General features: G+C 47.9%; 1 protein-coding gene across 8 annotated transcripts in view; it reads right to left on the bottom strand.

The window, feature by feature from the left end:
- The window catches only part of Vrk3 (VRK serine/threonine kinase 3), a 32,050-nt gene that overhangs the window by 5,704 nt on the left and 3,441 nt on the right, over positions 1-22,905 (bottom strand). For 5 of the 8 annotated variants that reach the window (XM_031386446.1, XM_031386450.1, XM_031386442.1 and 2 more), the window contains exons 2-13: positions 21,667-21,979; positions 17,991-18,130; positions 13,831-13,980; positions 11,855-12,049; positions 10,791-10,855; positions 8,934-9,000; positions 7,650-7,734; positions 6,931-7,036; positions 4,668-4,760; positions 3,313-3,445; positions 2,209-2,329; positions 907-965 (exon numbers count right to left, since the gene is read on the bottom strand). In XM_031386446.1, the coding sequence (XP_031242306.1) occupies positions 907-965; positions 2,209-2,329; positions 3,313-3,445; positions 4,668-4,760; positions 6,931-7,036; positions 7,650-7,734; positions 8,934-9,000; positions 10,791-10,855; positions 11,855-12,049; positions 13,831-13,980; positions 17,991-18,130; positions 21,667-21,746 (1,294 nt within the window). In that variant the 5' untranslated portion in view covers positions 21,747-21,979. Of the gene's footprint in view, positions 1-906; positions 966-2,208; positions 2,330-3,312; positions 3,446-4,667; positions 4,761-6,930; positions 7,037-7,649; positions 7,735-8,933; positions 9,001-10,790; positions 10,856-11,854; positions 12,050-13,830; positions 13,981-17,990; positions 18,131-20,998; positions 21,268-21,666; positions 21,980-22,905 lie in introns of those variants that run through there. The other 3 variants (XM_031386447.1, XM_031386448.1, XM_031386449.1) reach the window with 2 other exon arrangements.

Genomic DNA, 22,905 nt, shown 5'->3' with positions numbered 1-22,905 from the left:
CAAAGATATTATGTACTTTTTAATTACAAAAAACCCTGACCAAAGCCTACAAATGGCCAGAGGTAGTGGCTGGCAGAAGCCTTTGATCTCAGCATTCAAGGAAGGTGGATTTCTGTGCATTCCAGGCCAACCAGGGCTACAAACCCCGCCTCAAACAACATCTTATAAGTATTAATGTAAGAACCGCCACAATCTGTCTCAAACAAGAAAAAACAGGAACCTAAACTGGCTAATATTATTCTACTAAAAAATAACAGAGCCAACAATATGGCTTAGGGGGTAAAGGTCCTTGCCATCAAGATTGATAACCTGAGGTTGATCCCCAGAACCCACAAGATCCCCAGGAAAGAGCACTGAAATTGTTTTCTTACCTCCACACTCATGCTGGGACATACATACATACACATACAAAATAAAAATAAATACAAGTTAAAAAAAAAAAAGCTAAAGAAAAAAGTATGTGTATGTAGGCATAGTGCTTGCCTGTGGTCCCAGCACTCAAAGGGGGTACGACCTGGATTCCCAGGCCAGCCTGGGGAGCACAGCAAGTGCCAGGCCAGTCTAGGTTGGTATAGGAGACCCTGTATCAAATCAAATAAATACAATGTATAAAGTTGATTTAAAATAAATGAAAAATAAGCTTATGTGTAAAGGCAGGGGAAATGGCTCAGTGGTGAGCGCCTGCAACAGCCCTGGACTTCATTCCCAGCTCCAAACAACTCAAGAATTGTGTGTATGGTTTCAACCCTGCTACTACTGGGAGACACTGAATAATTTTACATGTTCGTCTGTGCCCTATGGGAAGCATATATAACACACATGCAACTGGTCAAATGAGAAGAAAAACGCAGCAAAGAAAGACTTTCAAGCTATGAGGCTTGCTGGCACCTCCCCTTTAGGACATACCTGAAGCCCTGTTCCAGCGGCCACATAGTCCCACGAGGGGCGAGGGGCTGTCCAGATACCTTCAGGGGAGAAACATATGAGACGGGAGAGTGATGTGTTAAGATGAAGTGTCCTCTAAACACACACACACCTCCCACTTAGGAGAAAGACAGACACTACTTCAGGCTCCTCCCTCAAGGGCCCTTCCCCTCTGGTTCTCTAGATGAGACAGTCAAGAGGGCTCCTATCATTCATCTGTCTCTCCTGCAATCAGACAAACTTTCTCAAGCCTCACCCTCCTGCTTCTTAGTCCCTAAGATGCTCCTGTCCTGGCTACGGGTCTACTTCAGGCTTCCTGCTTCTGTGGGTGTTCCCTCAACTGCTCACTCTTTTCTCAGAGATCTCATCTTTCCAGGGTCCAGCTAACAATCCTGGAGACAGCCAGGAAGTCTGACCTCTGTTAGGACTTCAGTCTCCTGTGAAGGCCATCCTGGACGATCAGGGGTCCAGGACCTTCAGGGATTCTCCAGAATTGGTGTCTCCTGTCCTTGGTGCTGAAGCACACACCCTAGGCACCCAGCAGATGCCACATTTCCTCACAATAGAGCAAGCCCTCAGACCAGCATCTAACCGTCCTTGGTCCCGAAGTGTATGGCATCATGCCTCCTTTCAAAGCCATCTGTGTGGCGCTTCCATTTCCAAAGCGGAGTCCTGCTGCTATCCTAGGTGCTGAATGTCAGTTCAGAGGCAGACACTAATGTGTAGCTGTCCTCGGTGCTGAACGCAGCACACTGCTTCCTTGATCCTTACCAACTGCTTAAAGTGCAGCTGTCAAGATCTAAAGACTCACATGCTGAGTCTTTACCTACTAATCCTGGAGGTATGGAGGCAGGGTGACTGGCTGGAGGTGCAGGCCCTCAGACAACAGTCTGTGAACAGGTTGTGGTGTATTGCATGCAATGAGCATGAAACCCTGTACAGCGTATGTTTACTCCCTAACTGTTCACAGTTTGTGACTCAGGTGCTACTTATATAGCAGTTTACAGTGGGAGAACACTAGGGCTCACATAGCTCACAAAAGTCAACGTACTCACTCAGCACCCAGAATTGTGGGCCAGAAGCCAACCCTGGGTGGCACAGCCCAGAGTCCCAAACTGTCTCTTGCTGGGATGCATGACAGAGAATTCACTTAAGGCTGCAGAAGGCTGTGGCTCTGTGAGTGGCTGCCTACCCATTCCTTCTGCTCCTCACAGCAGTCTGAACTCCTCCCCTACCTGAGGAGTGCTTTGGCTAGTACGGGGTGCAGCAGACCCTCATACTCACTTCTGCTTCTGTTTAGTTATCTCTTCGGTGTTGGGAAGGCAGTTTGTCCATGGCAGGGACCCATAAAGCCACTTGAGCATACAGTAGCCCAAGGTCTGGAGATCGCTGCGGCGGGAGGGCCCTTAGGGAGAAAGGGGAGAGATGGTGGCTTACTCTAGCTGTTCCACCTCTTCCCCTATCTATCCCCAGCTCTCCACTTCTGTCGTGAAAGCCATCTTAGCCATCACTGCTCAGTCTCCAGCCTCCCTTACACTCCCTAAGTCTCTCACATACTCTGCTGCTGTCACCCACTCCAGTACCCAATTGCCCTGTCAGTTCATCCTCTGTCAATACAGTTATCCAAGGAGCCCTGGGTGCCTGTGCACCAGGCCTGGCCTCTCATCTCCCAATCAGTTCATTTTCCATATAGTTAAGTGGGGAAAGATTGCTGAGCTACCTCATCATAGAGGAGAGAGAACAGGGCACTTTCCTCCTGCCTCCTAACGCACTCTTCAGATAGCTGTGCACTACATGGTTTTATGTCCTGCCCCTGGTGCATGCAGTACAGGCACCTCCCTGCTCAGGGACCTTAGTCTGATGGAAGCATGTGCACAGGCAGATGGATGGTCATGACACTGAGATTCAAGAAAGAGGGCCTAGGGGACCTGTGCAGGACTATCAGCCTTCTTCACACATTTTCCCTGGATAGCTTGATCCTCTTGTTCGATGCTTAACTCCCACAAGACCACAAAGATCTCATGCTCCAGTAGTGGATAGCTCCCATTTCTGTAACTGCCCTTCCTAGGTGACCCTAAAAGATCATCTCCCAAGTCTGCCAGATTGGAAATCTGAACCTCTGGAACTATGAGATTCCTGTTCAGTGCTCACTGTCCTAGGCTATAGATCCCATATTCCCACTACTCAAAGGCCACCATGCAGCTCTCCTTGGTTCTGAAGAAGGGAACAAATCCCTCACATGGCCAGGACACTCCGATATTCCCAGTGCCCACCATGGCACCTTTATGCTCCTCTTTGGCTAGTGTCTATTACTCATGATCAAGAGCGTGGAGGCCATGGGTATGACCATAACATGTAGGAGGCATGTCATGGGGGAGCCCCTCTCACCGCATCCCTTGTGCACATCCATGCTAATGAACTCCAGGTCTCCATCATGTGGACTCCTGCTGCCTTCTTTGTAGGCCACATGTTTGCCACCTGGGCAGTATCGGTAGGTGAAGCCATAGCCCACCAGGGTCACCTGTGGACAAGGAGGAGGTACATAGACGTGAGGTTAGGGCTGCAGACTTCAGTGTGGGCACAGATGCTTGTGTCAATAGCTGCCTATATAATCCCAACAGCTGAGGCTGGCTATTGATGTAGAAGGCAAGGTATAAATTCAGCAGGCCTCAGATGAGACTCCACATCATGGTGGGCCAAGTGTGGAGTGGGGACTGCTCACATTACAGAGGCTGGGGAGTTGAGAGCAATGTAGGGGAAACAGGTACAAGGCAAGATACTTCTTTGACAGGCTGGAGAGATGGCTGAGCAGTTAAAAGAACTGGGTGCTCTTCAGAGGACCTGAGTTCAATTCCCAGAACCCACATGGCAGCTCACAATAGTCTGTAACTCCAATTCCAGGGAATCCTACACCCTCACAAATGTACCATTCAAGTGAAACCAATGCTCATAAAATTAAAATAAATAGATCTTAAAGATACACCCGTGAAAGGCATGCTCTTGGACCCTACTCCTCCGGATTCCCACCACCTTGTAAAGACACCACCAAATGGTGGCTCCAACAGTCGAGAAGTCTGGTGTGGAGTCAGAGGCACACATAAACCCCAACTCTGGACACTAAGCTGGGGACTGAGCTTTCAACACACAAGCTGCTTAGTTCTCCTGATTTTGCTTGAGTTCCTAGCACTCCACCTGCCTAAGGTTCTAAAGTACCTCTAGCATGTGTGCCTTTAGAGAGATTCATATCCAAATGCTAACACTGTTTTTGGAGACTTATAAAGCCCAGGCTAACCTGAAACTCTGTATATAGTTGAGGATGCCTGAACATTTTTGTTTTGTTTGAGACAGAGTCTTTACACAGCCCTGGAAATATTGGAACTCACTATGTAGACCAGGCTGAACTCAGATAACCTGGCCCTGTCCTCCAAGTACTGTGATTAAGGCATGCACTATTGCACCCGGCTTACAGTAACTGAACTCCTGATCCTCCTATCTCCACTCTCTGAATGCTTGGATGATAGGTGTGTGCCGATATGCCCAGTTTATGTAGTACCAGAGATGGAACCCAGGGTTTTATATGTGTTAGGCAATGGAGCCACATCCCCAGCACCACAATTCTCTCTGTGTGTTTGTGCGTGCGTGTGTGTGCGTGCGTGCGTGTGTGTGCGTGCGTGCGTGTGTGTGCATGCATGTGTGTGCGTGCGTGCATGCATGCATGTGTGGTGGAGGGGTCTGGTTCTCACCTGGCTCAGATCCTCTGGATTCACAAAGACATTCTCAGCGGTCAGGTTCCCGTGAACATACTCGTTTTCATGGAGATACTCCAGAGCATCGAGCTGGAAGAAGAAGTGCTGAGGTGGGATGACAGAGCAATGGCAAATGGGAAAGACGCAAAGCTGTCAACTTGAGTGGAGTATCCTGCCAAGCTCTAGGGTAGCATTCACTGTGGTGGCACACCTGTCAAGAACTCAGCTGTCAGCTGGTGTTTGGCTTTTCCTCTATCTCCTGTGCTGACTTAATGTCCCCCTGAAGCAATAACCAGCACCCTGAACTGTCAGAGCCCTGCTAATTTTTCTAAGAGAGAAGGCAAATGGTTAAACTCCTCTCTGGGGGTTCTAGGTAGGAGCTCCAGTGTTGAGCTACATCCCTTCCCACCAATTTCTGCCTGTCTGTCCAGCTTCACCTTTTACACGAAGCTTTGGAATGCTGGGAGGATTCATCTGGGTGTCAGTCACATCCTGCTTATTATCTCTGCAGACACCTCCTTGACTCTGGGGCTGAGCTGTCCATCAAGTACCACTTGTTGTTCCGTCTTCTAGTCTCTCCCTCCCCTGGCCAGGATACTCTGCAAGCCCCGTCTTCTTCCAGCTGAGTCTTCGTCTTGCCTCTGTCTCCTTACTTCAGCTCAACTCCACATGGCCTGAGGGTCTTTCTCCCTTACCTGCCCAACTTTTTCATAGCTCCAAGTATCCCCTGCTACTTACCTGGTACTTGCAACCCTGTGTGATAGTCGCTTGCTGCTCTCTGCACACACTGACACTGCTCCCCCTACCCCTAACTATACACTAAGCTATGACATTTACCTCACCCAACAAGCACATAACCCCCTTGGTACTGCTATCACTCCAGCAATGTATCTGTCCCCTCCTTCATTAAGCACAGGTCATTTCTAAAAGCCAAAGGTTTGCCAGAGCCCTGTTCACCTAACTGTGAGAATGCAGTCATGAAGACGGGATTGGCTGCCCTCTGTTCTACCCCAGCCAGAGAAAGCTTGATATTTGGTGACTACTGAGAGCATGAGTGAGTGAATGAATGAATGAATGAATGAATGAATGAATGAATGAATATGGGAATGAGTGGATGAGTAACATCTTTGTATAAGCTGGGTGATTTGAATGAGATGTCCTCCAAATAGTCTTGGGTATTTGAAACCTTGGTCCCTTGTTGGCACAACTATTTGAGAAGCAGTAGGAAATATTGCCTTGTTGGAGGGGGTGTTACTGGGGTTGGACTCGTGGTTCCAAAAGCCTCCTGCCATTCCCATACACACTCTGCCTGTGCTTTTTGGCTGTAAGATATGAGTGCTTGGCTGCTCTAGCTGGCTGATGATTGTTACTGCCACTCTGCTATCATGGACTCACCTCTCTGGAACTGGAAGCTCTTTCTTAAGTGGTCCTTCATAAGGGGAGGTTCTGATACTAACATCCTGTTCCCCAACCGGTTCTTATTTGTCAGTAAAGAAGACCAGGGGGCCAATTGCTGGGCAGAAGGTAGAGGTGGGACTTCCAAATCCCAGAGGGAAAGGCCGACACGAGAAGGGAGGAAGGGGGCTTTCTCTGCCATGCAATCATGTGAGGTCTCGGGGAGAGCTTGGGCCTACGACCTCCTCTACAGGCGGTGGCCAAGGGTGTTTGATAGGGCTAGGTGGGACTAGCCACTAAGTTTAGGGCAAGTGGAGAGATGGAGATAATAAATTGGAAAGGGCATGTTTTTCCAGGTGGGAGACATCTGTACCCAGCAATTGTGTCTAGAAGGCAAGTTATAAAATGACAAGCTGTGTGTATCTTTTATCCTCAGATTCAGGGAAGCCGGGAGAGGGCTGGTAGCATGGTCAACTCCCGGAACAAAGGTGGGGAGTACAAAGGGAAGATGGGAGGGGCCTGAGCACCATCCGGTCCCTGCAAAGGTGGTAGTTTTTAAAACTACACACAAGTCCTTGGTCACAATGTCTTCTCACAATAAGAGAAGAGTAACTAAGACAGCCTTGGATCAAGCGGTCTCTTTGGACTGGGAAGTTCTCTTCTATACCACCACCTTTCCTCGTCCTAGCACCTTGCTAGTTCCCACTCATCCTGAGAGTCCAAGCTCACAAACCATGGCTTGCACCCTCTGTTCCAGGCTAGACCACTGGCGTTCTGCCTTCTGTGCATCCATGAAGATCACTTTATTAGCCTGATGGGGAAGTTGGGGTTTAAAGAGGATGTGGGATGGTTTTGAGGTACGTACCAGCCTGCAGGCCACCTGCAGCACACACCTCTCAGATACCACATGCTTTGGGTTGTCATCCAGGGCTGACTGAAGGCTCCTCCCAAGGCTGGGGAACACCAGGAACCTAGAAGACAGAGGACCTGGGAAGCTGGAGATGTGGGATGCCAAGCCCTGTAAGATATTCTATAGGGACTGGGCAGGCCAAGCTAGGATACTTGTCTCTACCAGTGCTAATCTACAGTTGTGTGTTCCTGCTGTTGGGTTCACTGTCCCCCTTTCATGTAAGTTCTCACACTGCAGTTAAGGGGATTGAGGTTCCTCACCCCTTAGTTCTCACCCAATCTGTAAACAAGTACATTTCCTTGTACCAATGCCCACATCCTGGTTCTTGGCAAGCAAGGAACCTTTTAGGTGCCTCTTAGCCCTTGCCCTCTGCTGCTTCTCCACTTTGTTCTTTTCCCTTTCCTTCTGCTGCCCAGATTGAAAAAAAAAAAAAAAAACTAAAAAGCACAATTACAGGGACTTTGCTAGAACAGACACCCAGGTCACCTGCTGCTCTGCAAGTCAAACTGAATAAAACTCATCATTTAGAAAGCTGGACCTACACTAATCACGAGGCACAGTCCCATCCTGAAGGAAGGCAATTTCTCTTTGTCCCCCTGAGAAATGCCCATTCATGCAACAGAGGGACCATTGGGTGGGAGCGGCGGGAGTGGGCAGCAAGTGTGCAGGCTCACCTGTATTTGTCCTGGTGAATGCCAAAGCCGATACAGGTGGGGATGGCCAGGAGCGGGACCAAGAACTGCTTCTTCCACTTGTTTACTGAGTGAGGCAGAGACTTGGGGTCAGACATGGACTTGGGATCCATGGTCAATGCCAGTCCCAAAGGAACAGCCTCTGCTTAGGCCAGAAGCAGAGAACCCAAACCAGACTCTGGGTCTCTGCACTGATCCTCACTGGCATGACAACAGCCTTGTGGGTGTCAGTGAGAAGAGGAGGGGACAGGTGGGCATATCTGTGATCCATGTCTACTGATGACTTCTGAGCAAGCATGCACAAAGCTGGCATAAGGGGAAGAGGGTAATTGCAATGGGGCAGGGCTTCAATGGGCTCAGTTGGCAAAGAGCCTGCCTAGTGTGTATGATAATGTCCTATCTTCAGCACTGCCTAAAAGCTACTGTGGTGGAGCACACTGGTAATCCTGTTACTCAGGAGTCCAAGGTTATCCTTGGCTACATTTCTAGTTCAAAGAAGCAAGGACTACATGAGACTGTGTCTCAAAACCAGAAAAGAAGTGAGGGAAGGACAGAATGATCTCTGAGTTTACAGGCAAAGCTGACAAGACTGATAGAAGTCTAGCCAGCCACAGCATCACTGGGCCCCTGCGCTAGTGCAGAGGACTGTGTGTGGAGAGCTGACCAGGCACAGGTGGGCAGGGAAAGCCAAGAGGCTAGAGCCTCAGCTACCACCTATGAGGTGAGCTGTACTGATGCAGAAACTTGAAGCTGACAGGGAACAGTGTTCCATGGCCAGGAAACATCAGAGGCAGACGTAAGGACAAGCCTCACCTCTGCTCCCCAGAATGAGGAAGGAATGTGCCCAGCCCTTCCTACCAGGTCAGTCTCAGGGCAGCAATACAACAGGACCGAATGCGGCTGGAGAGAGGGGCAGAGCATGCAGAGTGGTGTCTTCACAGATTTGTACAACCCAGACTGCATGGCTCACAGAACACAGAAAAAATGTGAGTAATTTTGCTTTTGAATGTAACCAATTTGGTTAAATGTTTCCCTAACAATTTATGATGTCACAGCCAGCACACACTGTTCACGACAGGCACCACTTGTCTCTTAAGAGCTGCTACAGACCAGACCCACCTGTCCTCCAAGGTCTGAGGGCTAAGGGTGATGGGGGCTGGCTTGTGTGTGTAGGTAGATGCACACTCAGATCTTTGGTCACTTCATAAAATACCTCGAGGACCCTGTCACCCAACCCAGCTCCCCTGCCCAGCCCCTGTGGAATACCTTGCAGAGGCTTGGCTGCTCTCTGAAAGAAGTTCTGCTCATTGAAAAGGCGCCCATCCTTGGAGTCCTGGGGTGACAGGAGAGCAGAGACTCCCTTAGACAAGGGCCACAGATTCCCAGCAGATCTACTGCCGCATCAGCAGATTCATCTCTTCCTGTCCTATACCAGACCCAGTGTCTGGAGTGCCATGACTGAGCAGGCTTTGCTTCACAGGACCCAGCTCTCTCTGATTACTTTATGGCAAAATCCACACATTTGCCCCACATATGTGACCCCCAGATAAAACCTTAACTTCCTAGCCTCCTTTTCAATGAGGCATAGCTTCATGACCAAGTTCTGGCCAATGAGGGCATGACCAGAACTTCTAGAGAGTTCCAGATCAACCTAGTCTATGTATTAAATACCTGTCAAAAACAAACAAACAAATATACAAAAATACATATCAGGGGCTGAAGAGACAGCTCAGTGGTTAAGAGCACAGGTTATTCTATCAGAGAACACATGTTTGGTTCTCAGAACCTGTTATCAGGCATCTCACAACCACTTGTAACCCTAGTTCTAGGGGAGCTGACACCCACTCTTGGCCTCTGTGGGTATCAAACTTGCAAGAGGTACAGATATACAGGCAGTCAAAATACTCATACACATAAAATAAAATGTATATATTCGTAAAGATTGGGTCTTTTCCATATATATATCTATACACACACATCTGTCTGTTTGTCTATCTATCATCCATCCACCCATCCACCCACCCATCCATGAATCAGTCAAGCCTAATTTTTTAGTTATACGTAGTACTCTCCCTTGGTTCTTATGACCACAGAGTTAAACACAGCTAGGTTTCTGTCCAACAACCTTCTCCCTTTCTCTCTTCTCTTCCCTTTTTCTTCCACCTCTACATCCCCCTAATTCTTCTACAACATGTCCTCATGTATCCAAGGCTGGTTTCAAATTGGTGATGTAGCTGAAGACATTCTAAGTGGTGGGATGACAGGCATACACCACACCTGGCTTGTGTGGTGCTGGGGATGGAACTGGGACTCTGCATGCTGGCAGGTACTATATACTGACTCAGCAACATTTCCAACCTGACTCCTGTCTTCTTTCTTTCCCGTCTCTTTCTCCCCACCTCTCTCCATTTCTTTCTTCTCATTTGTTAAGTCTTGTAGCTACCTCAAAGGCTTGCTGATAGAATCCAGGGACAGCGCATGGGACTCACTTAGCTGGAGTCTGTCCCCCAGGACCTCTACAGCAGATAGCACTAGGCCTCAGGGTTCCTGCACAGACACATTCCACCCCTACATCCTCTTGCTCATGCTCTCATTCTCTCCACTTCCTGGCTGACAAAACAAGAGCTGCTCTTGGCCATACCCTTCCCACATGATTGACAAGTGAGCTGCACTGCTTGGCAATACCTTCCCAATATGACAGACTCATATTTCTGAAACCATGAACCAGATAAATCCTTCCTCCCTTGATGTGCTTTACAGATATTTTGTCACAGTGACAAAAAGGTGATAAATACAATACTTGGCAATCACTATGTATGAGGTGGGCAGCAGAGGGCAGGTAGGTACAGGAAGCTAGCTGCACTGATGCAGAAACTTGAAGCTGACAGGGAACAGTGTTCCATGGCCAGGAAACATCAGAGGCAGACGTAAGGACAAGCCTCATCTCTGCTCCCCAGAATGAGGAAGGAATGTGCCCAGCCCGAGTCTCGTGGCTATTCGCAAACCAGGAGCACCCTGTTTTCAGGGTGGGCTCCCCAGGCTACATTGGGGCTCAGAGGTCATGGATTAATCTGAAAAACCCCACACCTGCCTTTCTGAGCTGCTTGCTCCTGGACCACTCACCAGTTTGAGTGAGAATCTCCACTTCTGGTTCCTTGATTCACAGGGGACAGCAGAAGTGGACTCAGCTGTGGAATGGCAAGAGAGAAACATCAGAAGCAAAGGGGAGTGTAAGGGCCTCATCCCCGAGCTGCTCAGAACCGAGAACCAGTTCTTGCTTCCCATGGAGAAGTGCATACTTGGTGCTCAACAGCTGTCCCCTCATGTTTCTGGCCTCCCTATCTTCCTTCCTCTCTTCAAAGTTCCTAGGACTGAACCCAGAGTCTTGCATTAGCCAAGTGTGATAGATTTGTCAACTTGACACAACCCAGAATTAACTGGGAAGAAAGTCTCAATGAGGGAGTGTCTACATTGGTTTGGCCTGTGAGGAAGTATCTTATTTGGTGTGGGACAGCTCAGCCCATGTGGGTGGCACCATTCCCTGGGCAGGAGTTCGGAACTGTTACGAGTGGAGACAAGCTGATCTCAAGTAAGCAAACTTGCATCCATTTTTTTTCTTCGTTCTTTATGGTTGTGACCAGCCTCCTTGAGTTCCTGCCTTAATTTTTGGGTTATTATGAATAGGAGCTGTGGGCTAAATGCACCTCCTTCTCCTTTAAGTGGCTTTCTGGCAGTGTTCTAACATTCTACCCACCTTCACCACACCCCCAGCCCTGATGCTTCATGGTGACCATCAACTTGATGGGCTTGAGGAGAGGCAAGGCTGGGCAAGCACAGTTCTGGGGGACTTTCTGATGACTTCCAGAGACGGGAGGTCCTCGGGGCTCTGACCTGAACAGTGCACTAATCCTTTGAAGGATTCAAATATGATGGCATCACTGGGAGGTGGGGCTAAGCTGGAGGAGGGAGGTGACTCTGGCATGTCACTGAAGACCGTCCCTTGCTCTGGTCGCTCCCCATGATGCTTTCCTGGATGCCTGGTCTGAGCCTCCATGCTCTCTGGGTCCTCCCTCCCTCGCCCTCGCCCATCTTTCCTCCCTGAAGTTCCGGTCCTTGGGTATTATACTCCCCTTGTCCCTGTGGTGCTGCATTGCCTGGAGCATCCTGTGCACTGGGACAGTGTGTACCTTCATAGAGAATGCCTTGGTCATCCCGGGTCTGCAGGGCCCCTAGTGTCCAGTGCTTCCCATTCTGGTCTGTCAGCTCTGTCCCTGTGGGCAGAGCCTGGAGTGAGGTGGTCACCCGGCTCCGCTTCAGTGTCCGAGGGCTCAGCCTGTTGGAAAGTGGGCTGCCTTTGGGGGTCAGGGGTCTGCTCCAGGTGCCTGCAGGAAGATGACCCAATGAAGAGAAAGCAGAATGGAGAGAAGCAGTGCCCAAGACGATGTCCTGCTTTTTTTCAGGAATTCTTCCTGACCTCTCACAGAGCAGAATCTTTGTTTGAGTGGAGACTGTCATGAATCAGGTCTGGATCCCTCCCAGTGTGGTGAGGATTCTGACTTAGATATAACCCAGTCAGAATCGAATCTGAGGTGAAGCAGTCAAGGCAGATAGTGGGGCCAGAAAAGAGATAGATGGCTAGAAGTCAAGGGAGGCTTACTGGGGGACAGTACATTAGAGAAGGGTTTTACTGCTTTCAGACATTCATCCCAAAGTGGCTAAGTGCTGAGCTATACAAAAGTGTGCAGAAGCGTGTTAAGACTCTGGCTTGATCTTGAAGGGCCCCCAGACAGGCTCTCTTTCCCAACACTGTCGGGGAAGATACAGATGAATCCTCAATGGTCCTCTCCAAGAATATGCAGGCTATGAAAAGAGGCTACAGGGACATGAACCATAAGTGATGAGTGGATCAATGAGGGTGTGTCTACCAGAGGCAACAGAGGCCTCAGATAAGCCCACATGCTCAGGAAGAGCTCCAAGAGATCAGGCCTCTAAATGGTCAGCGTGGGTGAGTATGGCAGGCCAGTCGGAGGTGAAGGCAAATTGGTTTGAGGGAACTGATTAACAGAGCTTAGAGGTGGGCAGTCCCTCAAGTGGCTTTTCTGTTTACTGGGACATGGAGTTAGAAATATAGTATGTGTTGCTGCCTTGTTGTAGTAGATGTGGCCTTGCTGGAGGAAGTATGTCACTGTGGGGGTGGGCTTTGAGACCCTCCTCCTAGCTGCTTGGAATACAGTCTTCTAGCAGTCTTTAGATGAAGATACAAAACTCTCAGCTCCTCCTGCACCATGCCTGCCTGGATGCTGCCATGACCCTGCCTTGATAATAATGGACTGAACCTCTGAACCTGTAAGCCAGCCTAAATTAAATGCTGTCCTTATGAGGGTTGCCTTGATCATGGTGTCCATTCACAGCAATGGAAACCCTAATTAAGACAATGTGGTTTAAATATCAGACTAGACATGACTGGAGAAAGAATTTGTGAACTGGAAGACAGAGATGAAGAAATTACTCAAAACTAAGTGTGATGGCATGTGTCCATAATCCTGGTACTTGGAAGGCTGAAGCAGGAAGATTGCTATGAATTCCAGGCCAGCTTAGGCTATACAGTGAGAACCTGTCTCAAGCAAGCAAGCAAACAAACAAACAAACGAAACTGTCTAGTAAACAAACAGAATGACAAATGATAGCAGATGGAATAGGTGCAGTTTGTGGAGTGATGAGAGTCAAGGCAGACCATGGACTGGGGGCCATAGGTACACTTGGGGGGTGTGAAAGGTTTCTGTGAGGACTGACAAGAACGGGACACTGGGAAGATGCTGGGGAGAGGTTCAAGGCAGGAATGACTGGCTGATGTTTCAGTTGGAATAGCCGTAGTTTTTCCTTAAACATTGTTTTAATTTTTAGATTTTATTTTTAATTATGAATATGTGTGTGTGTGTTTGGGCTGGGTGTTTTCACAGGAGTATAGTGGCTATGGAGGACAGCGCAGGCAGGGTACTGATCTCCAGCATCTGGAGCTACAGGTGGTTGTGAGTTGTTAGACATGGATACTAGAAACTCAACTTGAGTGCAAACTCTTAACTGCTGAACCATCTCTCCAGCCCTCTGTCCCCACATGACCCATCTCTGTCTCATCCAGAACAGGACCAGTTCTAGCTCTCACCTGTGGCTCTGTCAGGAGAAGTCAAGGTGTCGTCTGACCCAGAGCTGTCACACTCAGAGTGGAGGGAGAGTGGGAGAGAAGTGACGGTGTGTGACCATTTCACTTTCTTGGGGGAGGTTTCAGAACTGGAGTTCAGGTCTCTCCTGGAGCCTAAAGGTGAGACAATTGCAGATTAGAATTCTGAGGGAAGGGCCTTCTGTGCATGGCAAAGCCATGCTTTCCTCTGATTTTCGCAGGACAGCCCTGCTGTCTCCGCTGCTCACTGACCAAGAATGCCTATTCCATCACTTGTCATTTTAGTGTCTTCTGAGCAACTTCTTTTTTTGAATATTTTAATTTAATATATTCACATTATAATACACTGTAATACCATGGTGTACTTGTGGAGGTCAGATGGAAACTTTTGGGAACCAGTTATCTGTTTGCACTGTGGCTTTGAGGCACTGAACTCAGTTCCTTGGGTTTGTGCAGCAAGTACTGTCATCCTCAGATCTATCTTTCTGGCTCAGCAATTTGTTTTTGTTTGTTTAAGAGATAGATTTTCAGCTGGGCACTGGTGTTGCATACCTTTAATCCCAGCACTTGGAAGGCAGAAGCTGGCAGATCTCTGTGTTTGAGGCCAGCCTGATCTACAGAGTGAGTTACTGGGCTGCCAGGTCTACACAGAGAAACCCTGTCACCAAAAACCAAACAAACAAACAAACAAAAAGAGAGAGCTGAGGCCTTCTTATATGATAAGTCTTAAACTCAAGAAGATTCCAGTTGTCCTCCCTAGGCCTCCTAAGTGCTGGGATTACATGTATGTGCCACTGTGTCGGGCTTATGAATAAATTCTCCAGCTCTATCTTCTACTTGAAGTGGAAACTTCTAGTTTCTTTGGAAAGTTAGTCATGTCAAATGATGCTGGGGCATATAGGTGAATGGATGTCTTGCTAAAGCAAACACATGGAAGGCTGTTTTCCTAAGGCATACACAGGTAAAAGGATGTTTTAATACAGCAAACCCATGGAAGGACCTGTGATGAAGGAGTATACATATGACCCCACAGACAGTGGGAGATAAGCACTGAGCTTTGGTTTGGTTTGTTCCACCTCACTCTTCTTCTCTAAAGACACACATGTGTTGGTTCACCTTATATGTGTTGTTAAGCTCAACTTGTGGTAATGCAGCCATTGAGAGAAACTAGCCCAAGAACTGCTCGTGAGGTTCCTGCTGCAGCGTGACACTTCCCTGGCCTTGCCTTAGGCTGGTTGGTGAGCTTGGAGGTTTCTTCAGGATTGAAATGCTTGCTGAAAGGACTGGACTGTAGCTGCCAGTTCTGCCTAGGGTCTGCCTGCCTAGAGGACTGGTCCGCAGCTGCTGATTCGTGTTTGGTGTTTGCTACAGGACTGAACTGCTGTCCAAGAAGATCGAGCTCACCCCCAAAGAACTACTGCTGAACAGGTCCACTCCCCATACCCTAATAACTTCTCCTTTCCACTACCTCTGCAGGGTGGTGGGCTAGAGGTTAAATTCTTATTAAAACTAGGTTGCCAAAAATTTTCTGCCTATATCTACTTTATGAATTTTCTCTCCAGCTGTGTCTAGTCTGTCATTTAAAGCACTTTATTGCATAATTATAAACATATATGTGCTTATATAATATGTACTTAAAGCACTTTTATTACATTCTGCAAACATATTAAACATGCTTTGCAAATATTTGTATCTTTTAATTTTTTTTTTGTTTCAAGACAACGTTTCTCTGTATAGCCCTGGCTGTCCTGGAACTCACTCTGTAGACCAGACTGGCCTCGAACTAAGAAATCCTCCTGCCTATACCTCCCAGGTGCTGGGATTAAAGGTGTGCACCACCACTGCCTAGCAATTCTTTTTGTTTTATCCTTTAAGTGTTCTTAACAACTGAGCCATCTCTCCAGCCCCATTTTTGTTTTACACTTGAGACAGAATTTCACTTTGTAGCCTAGGACTCAGACTCATGGTGATTCTGCTGCCTCAGCTTCCCAAGTGTTAGGATTACAGGCACAACCATCATACCTAGCTGTAGCTGTTAATTCTGAGTGATTCAGTGATTCCAGACACCTTTAACTTTATTATAATGTATGTGTATGTGGCACACCCTGGTGGCATGACAGTTGGCAAGTGCCATGATGGTCAGTGGAAAGCACCAAGGAGGCCCTAGATAAAGTGGACATTTCAGGTTTCTCTGGAGACTCAGTTGTGTCATGTGACACTTTCCTGGAAACTGTCTTAGGAGAGGACATTTTGCTGAGAATAGACAGGTGGTGTTTTTCTAGAAGCTGCCTGGAGAACGGGCATGTAATGTTTTGCTAGAGAGGACACTTGAGGGAACATGTGATGTTTGGAAAGGATGTAAGTATAACCCAACAGACGGTGGAGGATGTTGTGGCATTAGTTCCCTTGTAACTCTTTGCTGGTGGCTGTTGGGCTGATGCTAGTCTTCAGTGACCATGCTGTGGCTTTGGTTTGCCTTGCCTTCTTTGCTGATCATTGTTTGTCGTGGTAGAGAGAAACACACGAGAGAACTTCCAGAGGCTTCTTGCTGCTTCCGAATGGCAGGCCTCAAGGCTTCTTCTGGATTGAGCTACTGTTGCTGATTCCTGGATAGTGTTTGTGAGTGGATGGAGCTACAGCTGCTGAGTAGTGTGAACCGAACTGCTGATATCCTGACAATGCAGACTGGAGCCACCCCAAAGAATATTTCTAAACAGCTCCACATCCTCCTTTGCCCTGTTAACCTTTCTTTTCTACTACCTCTGGTGGGTGGTAGCCTGGAAGGGAGGTTAAAGCATTTAGGAACTATTATTAAAGTAGGCTGTGAAAAACGTAAGCCTACACCTGGCAAGATGGCTCAGCAGGTAAAGGTATTTGCTACTAAGCCTGAGGATGAGAGTTCAATCTTCAGGGCCCGCATGGGAAAGAGAATACAAACTCCTCTGAGCTGCCTTCTGAACGCCACATGTGCCCTTGAAGAAATGTACACCGAACGCTCAGTGTTTTAATATGCATCCAAACATACTCCACCTACAGCCTTGCACTGTAACCGCGTAACAGTCTGCTAAGGTGCTACGACTGTGTGCAGACGAGAGGGCTACACTTTACTGAGTTCAAAAAAAGTATCTCCACGTCTACCTCTTGGAGGCATACATTTTTTGCAACCTATTTTAATGAACGTTCAACCTCTCCTCTTGCCCACCAGTCACCAGAGGCAGTGGAAGAGAAAAGTTATCAGAATACAGGGGAAATGAGTCTGTTTAGCAATAGTCCTTTGGGGGTGACATCAATCTTCTTAGGCGGCAGCTCAGTCCAGCAGCAAAGGCTAAATACGACTCAGTGGCCGCAGGCAGACATCACATGTGAACCAGCTGCTTCCGTCCAGTCCTGAAGAAACCGCAACGGCTGCTGAAGCAGCAAGCTGCCAGAGGAACGTCATAAGCAGTTCTTTGGCGAGTTTCTTTTAATGGCAATGTTACCACAGTGGAGCTCAGCAATGCTCCACTATATAAGGCAAACCAATACATGCATGTCGTTAGCAAAGAATAGTGAGGCAGAGCAAACCAAACCAACGCTCAGTCTCCCACCATCTGTGGGGTATCATATTTATACCCCTTCACCAAGCATTTTTTCATGTGTTTCCTATATCGAAACATCCTTTCACCTGGGTCTTCTTCAGGAAAACATTCTTCCCTGTGTCTGTTTGTTTGTTTTTGTTTGTTTTATGTCGAGACAGGGTTTCTCTGTGCAGCCCCGGCTGTCCTAGAACTCCCTTTGTAGACCAGGCTGGCCTCGAACTCAGAAATCCACCTGTCTCTGCCTCCCAAGTGCGAGACTAAAGGCGTGTGCCACGACCACCCAGCTTCCCCTCAGTCCCCGTGTCTGTTTTAGCAAGACATCCTTTCATATGTTTGCCCCAGCAAAAACATCATTTGAAACAACTGACTTTCCAAAGAAACTGGAAGTTTCCACTTCAACCTCGGCTTCTGCAACCACGCTTAACTGTGACAGGAACTTCCCTTCTTGTGGCCATGAGACCCAGAGACCACCCTCCGACAGTCACATAGTCAGGGATTTCAACACTGTGACCCAACTACAGAAGCTGTAAGAGACTGTAGCACTGGGTGGGACTTTCTGGCTCCTACCTCGAAAGGATTGCACAAGAGGCGAGGTGCCAGGCTGGGTGCCTCCATCCTCCTCCACAGGCAGGGCCTTGCCGCAGTAAGGGCAGAACTTGAACGATACCTGGACACTTTTGCCACAGACTGGACAGAAGGAGATCATGCTGTAACAGAAAGGGAGGGGACAGTAATCAGAAAGACACCATCAACACGATATGAGCTGTGAGTGACTGCGAAGGCTGGACGTCGCCCTTGGGCACTGCTCCCTAGGCACCACCCACCTTGTTTTGTGAGACAATTCCTTTCACTGGCCTGTGGCTTGTCTAGTAGAGAAGTCTGTCTGGCCAGTTCAACCTAGGGATCCCCGTCTCTGACTCCCCAGGCTAGGACTGTAGGTGTGTACCATCATACCCAGATTTGTCTGTGAGTCCTAGGGTCTTTATGGTGTCTTAGCTTTAATTATCAACGTCACAACTAGACTCAGTCGAGAGGAAAGCTTCAACTGAGGAACTGTTTGGATCAGATGTGTATGTGTGTGTGGGGGGGGGAGGGGATTGTCTTCACTGATGTAGGAAGACCAGCTCACCGCAGGCAGCACCACTGCCTATTAGATGGTCCTAGGCTATATAAGAAACCCGGATGTGCAAACTATGGAGTGACCCTCCATAGTTTGAGTCAAGTTCATGCTCTGACTGCCTCAATGTTGGGAGTGTGCCTGGAAGTATGAGGTAAAGAAATCCTTCCCTCCCCTAAGTTTCATTTGGTCAGAGCAGCAGAAAGGAGGCTGAGCACATGTCTCAGAGTGTTTCGGGCCTGTTCCTTCTTACTGATGACTTAGAGAATGCCAGCACTTGCCTTTGAGAGCCACAGCCATCCAGACAGGTAGTTAGAGATGCCTCGGCAGAGAGGAGAGAGCAGTTTCTTTCTCCAGGGCAGGGGCAGAGCACAAGTGTTGTTATGGCTCAAGGTCAACCATGAAGCTGTGTGGTGTGGTGTGCTGTGCTGCAAGGGTTGTCGCTCAGACCTGGCTATCCTCCCAGAGGTTAGCAGGCCCAGCTGGCAGTGCTGGTGACGACATTCCCTCAGACGCTGACTGTACTGACTGCTTTTCTGATTGCTGTTACAGAACACCCCACATGAACAACTCAAACAAGGCAGGCTTATTCTGGCTCCCGAGGCTGGCAAGCGCAGGGATTCTCAATCTTCCTATCACTGCAGCCCTTTACTACAGTTCTCCATATTGTGGTGACTTCCAACCATAAACTTATATTCCACGCTACTTCCTGACTGTAATTTTGCTATTATAAATCATCATGTAAGTATCTGACATGCATGGTAGCTGATATACAACCCCTATGAAAGAGTTGTTTGACCCCCCAAAGGGGTTGTGACCCACAGGTTGAGAACCTCTGGCTTAATGGGTTAAAGTACTTGCTACCAGGGCTAGCAATGTGAGTTTTATCCCTGGGTTCTACACAATGGAGGGAGAGAAGTGACTCATTCAAGCTGTTCTCTAATCTCTACATGCACTCCATGTCACCCACACCCACACACTTATATGTTGTCACAGCTTACTTTCTATTGCTGTGATAAACACCATGACCAGAAGCAAGTTGAGAGGAAGGGGCTTATTTAATCAAAATTTACAGTCCATCATAGAGGGAAGTTAGAGCAGAAACTCAAGCAGGAACAGAAGTAGAGGACATGGAGGAGTGCTGCATATTGGCTTGCTCCCCATGACTTGTCCAGCCTGCTTTCTTAAGGAACCAAAGACCACTTGTCTATGAGTGGTCCTTACCCACCGTGGGCTGCTGGGCCCTCTATGAGTGGTCCCTACCCACAGTGGGCTGGGCCCTCACACATCAAGGATTAATCAGGAAAGTGTGAGATCTCAAATGGCTGAGGTACCTATTTAACATATCAAAGTGGTCACCAGCTGCCAGGTTCTCTCAGCATCTCTTGGTACCTGTTACAGAATCATCCTACCAGGCATATGTCGACCCTTACTATGAACATCTCTAGCCCACAAGTCCATGCCCTCCTCCCCAGCTGCTCTTCCCTCTAGAATCCAGCCTTTTGGCTATGTAACCTCCTGGTTCTCTTGGTCTCTAGAGGGTCCCAGGTCCTCTTTGCTCCCTCTCTTGCTCTTCACCCCCACCTCATCTCATGGCCATGTTCTAGATGTCTCTGGCTGTTTTCTTCCTCATATCTACAATAAACCTTCTCATCAACTCACACCTAGGAGCAGTCACATGATTTTTTTTCATTCAGAAAGTACTCCCACAAACTTACCTACAGCCCAGTATGATAGCGGCATTTACTTGACTGAGGGTCAAGTAAATGCCTCTTCCCAGCTGACTCTAACTTGTGTCAACTTGTCCAACAAAACAAAATACAAGCAAGCAACAACAACAAAAAACCCAAACCAGTCTATATGTACACATAAATAAATACAAACAAATCCATGTAAAAGTTGTTCGGCTCCTAGTTCAGGTCATGAAGGCAGGGAATGCACCGTGGAAGCTTGCAGCTCATGGCTGTGGCATTGGGAGCATGTGGCTTTGATTGTTCACATTACCCGGGACCAGGAAGCAAAAAGCTGCAGCCAGAAGCTCCACATCTGTGGCCTTATGTCTGCTAGCTATGCTGCATGCCCAAACAGCTCACACCCCTTTCTCCCCACCCTTTCCTACCACCCCCAAAAAACAGCACCACCAGCTGGAAAAGTGACTACACCATGTGTATTCAAGTGCACGGACCTGTTGGGGACATGTCACATTTGAACTACTACATCGGTTTTGCCAAAGGCGTAAATGCTGGGGAGCTTTTTACTTTTATTTATTTTTGTTAGGTCTCTTTCTCCTTCTCCCTTCAGATAGTGACAAATTGAAGCTTAGATGGTGACTCTGGAACCACCAAATCAGAACTGGATATGGGCAGCTGTCCAAAGGTGGTGCCAGGGAGACTGGGGGCTGTTCCCACTGTGCGCTGGATAGCCTAGACTGGATAATAACAGAGTCCACTGGACTTACTTCTTATAAAGAAAGCAGTCTTATGTCTGTAAACTGTATGTATTCGTGTCTTTTGTTTGAGACAGTGTCTTAATTACTTTCTTTACTGTGATAAAATATCTGGACAAAAGCAAGTTAGGGCTCACAGTTCGAGGGTACGGCTCATCACGGCGAAAGCTGTGTGTACTGGCTGGTTTTGTGTCAACTTGACACAAGCTGGAGTTATCAGAGAGAAGGGAGTTTCAGTTGGGGAAATGCCTCTCTGAGATCCAGCTGTAAGGCATTTTCTCAATTAGTGATCAAGGGTGGGAGGGCCCATTGTGGGTGGTGCCATCCCTGGGCTGGCAGTCTTGGGTTCTATAAGAAAGCAAGCTGAGCAAGCCAGGGGGAAGCAAGCCAGTAAGGAACATCACTCCATGGCCTCTGCACCAGCTCCTGCTTCCTGACCTGCTTGAGTTCCAGTCCTGACTTCCTCTGGTGATCAACAGCAATGTGGAAGTAAGCTGAATAAACCCTTTCTTCCCCAACTTGCTTCTTGGTCATGATGTTTGTGCAGGAATAGAAACTAAGACACTGTGGTAGCCTAAACGATCCCTGTCTTGCGTGCTCAGAGGTTGTCTCCACAGTGATCCTATCAGTCCGGTTAACATTAACCATCACACCGGGTCTTGCTGCATAAACTCATTCACCTGCTCAGTGCTTCGATAACAGGTGTCACCACCACACCTAGCTTTGTTGGTGGACTTTGGTAAGCCCACGTTATGCCCATTTTCCTCAGCCGTCACTGGGAAAAAGATGGCCTCCTGGAAGGAACAAGTGCCTGACTAGGTGCCTTGCCACACTTGCTGGATCAAAGGTAGGAAAGTCCACCTGTAGCCATGCGAAAGGAGACAGTAGGTGTGGGTCGTTGCTGGGAAACAAGCTGCAGAGGCAATGGTACCTTTGTGGACTCAGGGTCTGATCCTTGGATTACTGGGTTAGACACTCCATCTTGACAACAGCCTGGAAATGAACAAAGAGGGAGATACTGGCTGAGGATCATTTTGTAAGTAAAAAGTTCCAGCTAACATATACTGAGCACTGGGCAAATAGCCAGCAAGTGCTACTTGAATGCTTATTCATTCATCCTTCCATTTAAAACTCATTTTAGTTTTGAGATAGGGTCTCATGTAGCCCAGGCTAGCCTTGTACTTCTGATCCTTCTATTCTCACTCCCAAAATAATGGGATTACAGATATCTTTCCCTCTTGAAGGAAGAAAGTATTTTAGTGGAGCCCACAGTTAAGAGACTCTGAATTGGGGGCTGGAGAGATGGCTCAGTGGTTAAGAGCATTGACTGCTCTTCCGAAGGTCCTGAGTTCGAATCCCAGCAACCACATGGTGGCTCATAACCATTGGTAATAAGATCTGAAGCCCTCTTCTGGTGTGTCTGAAGACAGCTACAGTGTACTTACATATAATAATAAATAAATCTTAAACAAAACAGTTCTTCCTGTTGTGGACCCCCAACCATAAAATTAAAAAAAAATTATTTAAAAAAAGAGACTTTGAATTGTAAAAAGACTTTAAATTTTAAAAGATATTGGATATTTTAAAGGGATTGAAATTTTAATATGTAAGAATTTGTAAAGACTGTGGGACTTTTAAGTTATTTAGATCTTGGGGATGATTAAGAGTGTAAGGGTTGAGGTCTACTAGTGATGTGTTTGTGTGTCCAATTGACAAGGGGTCAATTGTACTGGCTGGTATTATGTGTCCACTTGACACGAGCTGGAATTATCAGAGAGAAAGGAGCCTTCCTTGAGGAAATGCCTCCTGCCGTGAGATCCAGCTGTAAGGCATTTTCTCAATTAAGGATCCCAAGGGTGGGAGGGCCCATTGTGGGTGGTGCCATCCCTGGGCTGGCAGTCTTGGGTTCTATAAGAAAG

The sequence above is a fragment of the Mastomys coucha genome, unplaced genomic scaffold (genome assembly GCF_008632895.1).
Source record: "Mastomys coucha isolate ucsf_1 unplaced genomic scaffold, UCSF_Mcou_1 pScaffold21, whole genome shotgun sequence".
Classification (NCBI taxonomy): Eukaryota; Metazoa; Chordata; class Mammalia; order Rodentia; family Muridae; genus Mastomys; species Mastomys coucha.
This window is presented reverse-complemented; position numbering and strand designations above follow the sequence as displayed.